This window comes from Cystoisospora suis, assembly GCF_002600585.1.
Source record: "Cystoisospora suis strain Wien I chromosome Unknown contig_4990, whole genome shotgun sequence".
Lineage (NCBI taxonomy): Eukaryota > Apicomplexa > Conoidasida > Eucoccidiorida > Sarcocystidae > Cystoisospora > Cystoisospora suis.
This window is the reverse complement of record NW_027157782.1, coordinates 1-10092: the sequence shown is the minus strand read 5'-3', so window position 1 is coordinate 10092 and position 10092 is coordinate 1. Positions and strand designations below refer to the sequence as shown.

Sequence of the window (10092 nt, the reverse complement as noted above, 5' to 3'; positions counted from 1 at the left end):
TATACAGCTGTTTCTTTATTGCTGTATCGGCGCTCTTGACTGCCTAGATCTGTAGAGGCAGTTATGACCTTTTCTACGTGATAGCGCTGTGTCTTTACTGGGTTACCACACTCTGTACAGAGGGGGGCTTATCTTCATATATATCCGTACATGTCTGCGAGTATGTCTAGAGTGTATGTACACTATATTCATCAAAGAGACCTCATTAGATTCTACGTTTATCTTCTCTAACTGCAGCCATGTGGTGAGGAGTTCTATCACTCTCCCCCCCCACTACATGCACATCTGTGTTCACTTCCTATCTATCTTATATACATCACCATTCCCTTACATACGTCACACATCCATAAGATCACATACATGTATATATGATTTATATACATACATATGGAGTATGTATGTACATCGTACGTATACATCTCATAGATACTTCGATATAGATAGATAGATCGGGATAAAGTATAGGCGGAGGGTTGGAAGGGATGAAGCTTGTGTAGGTAGAGACAGGCGAGTGCGTGGATTTTTACCATTCTTTCTCTCTTTCTCTGAACAGAGCTTTCTTCCTGTGTTTCTGAGAACATGACTCCAAGGATGTCTCTTCTTTCCTCTCGTCAAAGATGTCTGGCTCTTGCTTTGCTTTCGTCTTACCTCTGTGTGTGTCTGTGTGTCGTTGGGTGTACATACAGCCCTGCTCCAGATGACGAGAGGCTCTCACCTACTCAGCTGAACGATATGTATATCAACATGCTCTTGAATGAAGTCGATGACCGGAACCGAAATGCTTAAGAGTCTCCTCGATTCTTTCTCTTCTTTTGACTCGACTCTCTACTTGATTTCCCTTATCTCAACTTCGCTACTTTCTGTCTCTGTCTATCCTTCATCTTTCTCCTATGGAATGGTTCTTTTCTTAAAGTACAAAGACCAATCATATACCGTTAGAAGTTGTTAAGAGCTCCGCCGGGACCATTTCTATTTTTGGACTTCCCCTTTCTTCTTCATCTTCAACAGAACGTAAAGGAGTCGCTCGTCATCTACGATGACCACGTGTGTCCTTGTCTTTCTCATAGAGGTAGATCTCTCTTTTCTTTTTCTTCTTTCTCTTTCTGAAAAGGTTTTCTTCGATTTCCGTTCCTTATTATGCCTTCAACACATCATCGCCTCTCTAGGCTTGCTCAGAAGTATAGACAAGGGGGCGAGGAACGACAGCAACTTGCTCCTCTTCTTCTTCTTCTCTTTGTCGCTTTCTGTCCGTTTCTCGGCCTTAGGGATCTTGTAATGAATGGAAGACGAGAGTAGTCTAAGAAGAGCCTTTCTTTCGCATTCTATATGGATTGGTATGGAGATATGGAAGTCTCGAGAGACTACTGTCCTATCGAGATTCTGTTAGGAAAGAACACGAATCGTGCGGGAAAGGAAAGCCTCAAGGGAAAGAAGTACAGGGGAAGGGCGTCGCGTCTCGTTCTTTCATTCACTTTCTTTCTCTCTCATCTCCTCCTTTCGTCCTTGTATGAGTCAGCATCGCCGGGTGTATCTGCTGTCTAGGCAGTCTGACAGTTCACGAACTACCTACAGCACCTCAGCCGTAGTTATTCACTCCAACATACACTCCACTAAGATCTCTCCTTGCCGCTCTTTCTCTCACCATCGCCGTCTCTCTTTCTTTATCTTTCCTATGGATAGAGATGGATGATGCCTCCAAAGCCTATATACTCGTGTTCCGGAGAGTTATATAAAAAAGCCAAGGTTGCATGTGGGTGTAGACAAGAAAAGCAGGAGCCTATGCTTCTGCATCTGCCTCTCTCTCTCTCATTTCAGTAAGTGTTCGAAGACGCTTCTTCGAAAGAAAGAAAGTTTCTTGCACTTGTAAGAGAGGGAGATAGTCTTGGGAAAACGAAATAGAACTTCTCGAGTGCTTCCAAGAGCATGTGGCTATACCGATCGTGCGTGGAGTGTATGCATGCATGTGTCTTGTGTATCTTCGTATGCATCCGTGTACCGCGCGATTCTTATCAATACCGACCATCGACTTATCAAAGGACTCTAGTGGCGAGTTACTCTTGTCTCCTTTTTTAGTTAAGAAGGGAAAGAAAAAACCCAAAGTCGCGACGGAGTTCATCGCGAGAACGGGGGGTGAGAGACATCTATCTTTCCCCAAGAGATCAACAGATCGATACGTACGCTGAAGATACAGAATAGATAGACCAACCATAGATAGATAGCCATACAGAGGTCAAAGACAGACACATGCACAGGGAGGTGGAAAGGGTGTTATGTCGGTTTTGACGGAGATTTGTCTAGGCAAAGAATGCATCCTTCAACGAGAATGAAGTTTCATAGGATAGATGACTCGACACGATTCGAAAAAGAAATCTATGAACTCCACAAGAGTGGAGAAATGTTGCTGTTCTCACGAGTGAACATACTCGCTAAGCAAACAGGATGAAGAAGAAAGTAGGGACATTCCATCAAGAAAAATCTGCGAAACAAGCATAAGGTGTATTCTCATCATTCACCCAACTGGAAGCACACACAAAGGAGCCTCTTCTCGATTGAAGGAGGGGGTGTATAGAAAATACATAGGACCGCCACCCTAGGGAAGACAGAAGAAAGACTTCTTACCCTGTGTCAGGTCTTTCTTTTCTAACCCGGTCGCGGTCTCTCTGCTCCTTGGTATATCTATAGTAATGGCGGGGTGTATGCACACGAGGTAGTTTCCTGAAGAAAGGTGAAGAATTGAAGAGCTTCACGTACTTCAGTAACTACTCATTCTCCGCAGATATACAAGCGAAGGAAGACAACAGAAGACGAAAGGTGAGATCTTTGCAATCTTCTACTGATCACCACTGTGCGTGACTTATAGAACACCTTCACTAGGCTTCTCGGCCTCTCCTTTCGGGTGTATGTACACCCGGGCGGCAACAGCCACGTCAGCGAGCTCGGTAGAACCTTCCCTGTATTTTGAAGGCAGTAGGAGTGAAAGTCTCCATTCTATCCCAGCAAGACTCTCTTTTCAAGAAAACAATACACAGATAATGAATCAGAGGGGGAGAAAAAGAAGCTTTCTTTCCTCACCTGTAAATCGAAGTCTCGATACATGTGTGTGTGTGTCTCTGCATGCAGCCACCCTTCCTTCGGCTGCGGCGGTGTCTGCGAAATCGATGGTGCTGACGAGAAAGAAGATGAACGAAGAAGCACAGCATCGAGACGAAAATCGCCAGGTCCTCTTATCTCCATCGAAACCCTCATGGTGTTCCTACACATCCTCTTCAAAATTTTTCCTTTAGGGAATCTTTCTCTTTTCATTCTTTGTTTCAAGCTCCCTTCGTCTCGTCGACTGTCCCCTGTCAGGGAAGGCGGGAGAGAAGCAAGACACACTCCCATCTACTTCTCAATACATCAGACAGAAGAGCTCTCTTTATCTAGATAAGAAGCTCAACCGTTGATCTAGGCTATCTCTCTATAATCTCTCCAAGCAACTGCATCTATCTGCCTATCTTTTTAGAACTCTTTTTCGTGTACTTCTTTGCTGTTTTCTTTTGACTATCTACAGTAACTTCAATTTCTTCATCTCCTATGTGTGACGCGTATAAAGTACATAGTCTTCCTTCTGAGGAGGATCGACGGTGGATCTTCCGTAGAAAAGCATCGAGATGCCTCCCCCCCATCTTCATTCCTGTCTCATCCATTTTCCTCTTCTTTCTCCTTCAACGACAAGAAAGCGATTGTCTCGAACCAACAAGAGAAGAAAAAGAAGAAAAGACGATGCAAAATTCATTAGGCGCCTCTCCGTGTGAAGCCGAGAAAGAAATAGATTGTTGAATGGATAGAAAGCTCAAGATAAGACAAGACAAGAGAGCTCTTCTCTCCTTCCTTTCGTGTACATCTCGAAAGTCTGTATGTGCACTCCTTCTCTTTCTTTTTCTTCTCTCTTGTCGTGTTCATTTGTTTCTTTTTTCCCATCACGCAAGGCGAATCCTGTTTCGCCTTTCCTTCCTTTCTTTCATTCTAGTTCTCTTCCTCTTTCGAACTTCATTACGTCAAAGCCATCGATGCTGCTCATCCTCTTCTTCTCTTCTTCAAGGACAGAAGAAGTAAGCGCCTCGAGCCTGGTAGAAAACACGACAAGAGAAAAGAAGAAGAAGAGGAGACAGGGAGACAGGCAGGCAGAGAGACTGGGAAGGAGCATTCGTCCAAGCAGATGACTAAGAGAAGGTTGATGGAGTGACCTTCCTGTCTCTCTCTCTCTCCCCGGTCATTGTTTCTATATCCGTCTTTCTCCCTCTTCGCCTCTCTCTCTGTATCTCTCTTTTCATGGCTCTACTCCTTCCAAATCTTTCTTTCTTGAGAAGAAGAAAATGAAAAGAAGGAGATTCTCCGCCTAAGAGAGAATCGAGAGCAGATAATGCGTGTATCGAATGGAGTTAAGTCTCTCCCTCTCTATCCCTGTGTCTTTTTATCTTCCCCGGTGACCTTCGCTTTACTTTTCTCTCGAATGGAGAGATTACGCAAGTCGTCTTCTTCTACTTTCTTCTTATGCTTCTTTCTCTCTCTCCCTCTCCTTCTCTTCTTCTTCTTCTTCATCACGTCCATCTCAGCATTTTCATTCGTCCTTTCAAATCGGTCTTCTTCTTTTTCGTTCCTTCATTCTCTTCTTCTATCCTTCCTCTATCTCTCCTATCCACACGGAAGAAAGCTGCTCTTTTTTCTTCTGTCTCTTCTCTTGTTCTTTCAAGTAGATACCTCAGACAGGGGGATACAAGCCATCCCCCTACCATCTAGCGTTTCTAAGAGAACACCTCATATGTCTCCATCTCTAAACTCTCTCTCTTCCTCTCCCTCCTCTTTCTCATCCTCTCATCTCTCTTCTTCTTCCTCTTATCCTCTCTCTGTCTTTTCTTCTTCATCTTGTTCTTCGTCTTCTTATCCTCTCTCTGTCTTTTCTTCTTCTTCTTCTGGATTCCCCTCCTATCTAAGAAGAGAGGTTTCGATACCCGGACTGCAAAGATCTCCGGCGTTTCTTCGATGGTTGTCTCCTTCGTGTAGAGGTGACCTTCGCAATCTTTTCTCCTCTTCTTCTCTCTCTGTTGGATCTTCACGACTTTCCAGGCAACTTCCTCGGTCTTCTTTCGCTCCTCCTTGCTCATCTACGACCCAAGGCAAACGGAAGATCCAACAACACAAAAGAACCCCTGTCTCTTCTTCTTCTTCCTTTTCTTCTTCTTCTTCTTCCTTTTCTTCTTCTTCCTTTTCTTCTTCTTCTTCCCTTTCTTCTTCTTCTTATCACGGCCGTCATTCAGAAAGCTCTTCACAGTCTTCAAGCATTTTCTTCTTGAGAGATCTCCATACACAACCTCTCCTTTCTTTATCCCAGCCACCTTCCTTTTCGTCTACTCATCAAAATAGTCTTCTTCTCCCTTCCCTCTTTACCCCACCGTTCTTTTCTTCTTCTTCTTCTTCCTTTCACTCATCCTTCTCTTCCTCCTCCTCCTTCTTCTTCATACCCACCTCAAAAATAGACCTAAAGACACATAACAATCTCTACCATCGATCTACTGCTTCTTCCTCTCCCTCTCCCTCTTCTTCCTCTCTCTTTTCCTCTTCTTCTTCTTCATGTTCTGGAGAAGACAAGTCGAGATCTCTTCGTTCTCCTTCCGAGAAGAGTACGAGGAATGTGTCTCATGCAACCCCTTTGCCTTACGCCAAGTTTAAGGAGGCTCATCTATGGACAGAAAGTCTTATTTCTTCTCATCTTGCTTCTTCGCATTTAAACCGAAGCTTGAGAAACCGACCTCCAAGAGCTCCCCCAGCAACCACCTGGGATGTGCTTGAAGATGGCCGGGTAACCTTCTTCCTCTTCTTCTCAAGCTTCTTCTTCTTCTCTATCTTCTTCTCCTCTCCCCTTGTTCTTCTCTCTCTTTGTTCTTTTTTCCTTTTGTTATACTTTCTTCTTGCGCTCTCAGGATGAATATGTAGGGAACTCACTTGAAGACAGATGTGTATCGGTATTGCCATGTGGACGAGGATCTTCTTCTCTTTCTTTGGGTCTTGATCTTATTTTCTTTTCCTCGTGATAGAAACGCCTCATTATAGAAGCATAATACCTCGTAGACAACCTGTGAAACCGTGGGCCGAGGAGCGATAAGAAAGGACGGAGGAGACGTAGATAGGTAGATAGATAGATGGCTGTGTTTCTTTTTTCTCTCTCTCTGGCGCTTTCGGTGTGTCGGCTCTCAGGTTCTTAAGCGTATGATTGAAGGGGGAGAAGGAGATCTTTATCCGTCTCCACAGACGAATGTAACGATTGAATTCTCCATGCATACACTGAGTGGCCTTAAGCTTCTCGATCATACCTCATTCAATACAACCATGATGGAGTTCCCTTTCGTAAGTCTTCTTCTTTCCTCTCTTTCTTCTTCTTCTTCTTCACTTCATCTCTTCTAACTGCTTCACATGCCATGGATTCTATCTATATTATCCTCCTTGGTTCGTGGAATACACCTCGATTGGCCTGGTCTCATCGTCTTTTCATCTCTACGGGTGCTATAAGATTTCATACACAAAGCGATCAAACGAGTGAGGGGAAAAAAAGGGGAGGGAAGAGAAGAGTCTATTAGTATCTGGCAGAGATATAAGAATAGCTAGGTAGCTCTCTATGTGCCTTTCATCGGTCTATCTATCCATCCACCTATCAGCCTATATATCCATCCATCGGTCTTTAGTCGATCTACGTATCTATCTATCTTTCTCTAATCTATCTATTTCTCTTGTGTATGAGGGTGCACCATCATTGTGGGTGCTGTCGCTCTCTGAATTTCGAAGACTCTTGGCTCTCCACACCTCCCTAAAGAAGAACAACACGGTGACAAGCAAGAAGGAAGAGCAGGCATAGACAGTCATACACTCATTCATTCCTCCATGAAACAAGGTCTATCGACAGGCATAAGTTCCGTCCTGCTTCTACCATACCTAGGGAACGACTCTCTGAGCCATTCATGCACTACGACTTCTTTCTATCTCTCCTCTTACACCTCCTCTTCTTTCTCATCCTCTTTCTTTCTGTGATTGGTTGGTGTCCTGGGGTGTATATACACCTGACATTCTATATATCCTTGTCGTTGTCCTTCAGTCGAATGCGATGCCTGGCATGCAAATAGCTCTCGCAAGTATGAGAAAGCTCGAGCGTTCGGTTTTTCTTTTAAGCCCTGAGGTGAGTCTTCCTCCTGATCTTTCAATTGACCTTCTTCCCCCCGAATATCTTCATGCACTATCGCCACAAGGAGAAAAAGAAGGCAAACACCGACGTCTCGGTCACATTCAGGAAAAAATCTATCCCCCTCCTCCTTCTCCATCTTCTTCTTCTTCGATAGCAAGAAGAGAGATATCAAGAGAATCTTCACAAGAGGAAGAATCTTCCTCTCATCATCTCGTCACTGTCAAAGGAGGCGACTGGATCGCGTAAGCCTCCCATGCCCTCTCAAACATCTCACAGAGTCAAAGCATGCATACAGACTTCCATCGCATGTCTGTCTTCTCTTCCACCTCTCTCTCTATATATACATGTAGATCTATCTATATGTTATTTCCGGTGAGGCTGTCGATTCGAAGGTAAACTTATGAGTTTGTAGACAGTCTTCTCGATATCCCCATGTATACAAGATGTACAGAGAAAGGGCAGGTTTCTGAATGGCCTCCTGGATAGATGTATATATATGTATCTAGAGAGGCATTTATAGGCAAGAATATAGCTCCTTAACCAACATTATTGTCACTGCCTATCGAATCCCTAAAATCCTACACGGCTATAGTTATCTAGCTGAATGGACGTGAAAGTAAACCTCTACAGACAATGAGTTGCTGGTATGATAAATATGATAGGACCCATAGATTGTTCTTCTCTCCCCAGCCTATCAGTCTATGTACACCTGTCTTCACAGTGATGATAGAGATGCTCTGCGATCACTACAGGAGATGATAAGCAAGAAAAGAAAGAAAGAAGAGAGAGAGGAAAGGGAGGCGAGCGTACAGGAGAGCAGTGTGTATCTACTTCTCTTTGTATTAATTTCGTTCTTGCCGCTATGTCTTATTATAGACGTCTAGACACATCACCGAGCTTGGCTCAACCATCGAAGAGCCTTAGTAAGATAGACAGACATACATACAGGTAGACAGGATAGATAGAGAAATAGAGAGGAAACTTCTCACTCAGTCTCCCTCTTCGGGGTAGTCTCTTTGCCTATGCAGATGATATCCTTTTATACACAGATATATGGAGAGAAAGGAGAGGAGCATAGGCAAGCAAGATATATGTGACCCTCCATTGATATGTGTGTCTATACATTCACTGAGCTTCTTTTCTCTCCTCATCCCTCCCCCCAGTCTTTATTCAAAGATCTGAAGTTGCAGTGACACCACCCCTCTTAATAACATATCAGCCTCCCCCTCTCTCCCTGTCTCTTCATCATCTGTATCTATCTATCTATCTACCTATCTTTAATCTATCTATCTATCTATCTTTAATCTATCTATCTATCTTTAATCTATCTATCTATCTATCTTAATCTATCTATCTACCTATCTAGCTCGTCTGTGTACCTCCCATTCGTCTCTCTACTGTACTATGTTCTCTTGGCTGTCTACTATCTTTTTCTGTATAGATTCGATATAACGCTGTGTAACATCTATGATCGAGATAAGCCTTGGTGGCGAATTGCGCCAGGCATGCCCTTCATTCAGAATCTCCCAACTGAAGAGATCCCCCACAACGTCACTCACGACGAATGGCTCGAACAGAAAGCTGATCAAGTTCGAGACAAGATACATGTAAGAAGATACACATACACATGAAGAAGGAGTCGTAGCAGAAGAAGAAGAACAACAAGAATGGATGGATAGAGGGGAGAGAGAAAGAAAAGAGAGAGAGAGAAAGGGAGGCAGTTTCGATTTGAAGACGGTTAGGTGAAGAGGTGGTGGATCTTCTCTCTCTCCATATGAGAAGAAAACAAGGAGGGAAGAACGAAGGTCCTCTACGTGGCATGCTTGCAGATCTATATCTATGTATATATGTATGTATGTGTATATACATATATGTATATGTATACATGTATATGTATCTCTATATGGATATATATATGTATAAACCTCTGTATGTATAGAAGATCCAGATAACTATCTACATATTCGTCTAGGTGACCCTCGGGATAGAAACAACTCTTCAGTCGTCTGAGGAGTCTTATCAAGATACAAGAGATACATGAAGAGCCCTTTCTATGTCACGGAAGTTCTTTTCTGCGGAGTGTTTGCTTTACTTGAAAGGAAAGAAGAGAAGAATTAAGATGCTTCTAGATATGTCTCTTATACATACACACTCACTCTCGTGAAGTCCATGTAGAAGAACCTTTCCTTTCATCTTTCTTTCTTTCCTTCTTTCTCACCCTTTCTTACTTTCGTGTTGATAGGATGAAATGGCGACAAACCCTGCAAGTCGATACTGGGAGGATATCGAGCCTGCTATGAATGACTACCAAAGAGAGAAGGTCGATAGTAAGCGGTCCTTTTCTTCTTTCTCTTCTCTTTCATCTTCTCTCTCCTCAAACAAGCCGAAGACAGAGGGTTTTTTATCTATCACCAGCCGCCTCTTCATTCCCTTTACACTTCCCTTGCTTTCTTCTCTCTTCTCTTTTCATCTTCTTCTTCTCCTTGACGAGACTCATGACACCGACGCTCGCTTGACACACAACCTCGCCTCTTCAGCATACATAGACACATACATACCCATACACATACATATTCATATACATACCTATTCATACAAATACATATTCGTATATATGCATAGTCATACACTACACGTATTCGTACATATACATATTCATACATATACACATTCGTACATATACATATTGATACATATACACATTCGTACATATACATATTGATACATATACACATTCGTACATATACATATTCATACATATACACATTCGTACATATACATATTGATACATATACACATTCGTACATATACATATTGATACATATACACATTCGTACATATACATATTGATACATATACACATTCGTACATATACATAT

The 10092-nt window shown here is 42.9% G+C and overlaps 1 protein-coding gene across 1 annotated transcript; it reads left to right on the top strand.

Annotated features, from left to right (window-relative positions):
• Nucleotides 1-692: 692 nt before the first annotated feature.
• CSUI_008744 (uncharacterized protein) lies at nt 693-9539 on the top strand (the record flags this gene model as incomplete). The annotated part of the gene is made up of 6 exons (XM_068068869.1): nt 693-1814; nt 3121-5839; nt 6235-6384; nt 7127-7455; nt 8655-8820; nt 9456-9539. Coding segments are annotated over exons 2-6 (2166 nt in total), but the record flags the coding sequence as incomplete, so codon positions are not given.
• Nucleotides 9540-10092: the final 553 nt, after the last annotated feature.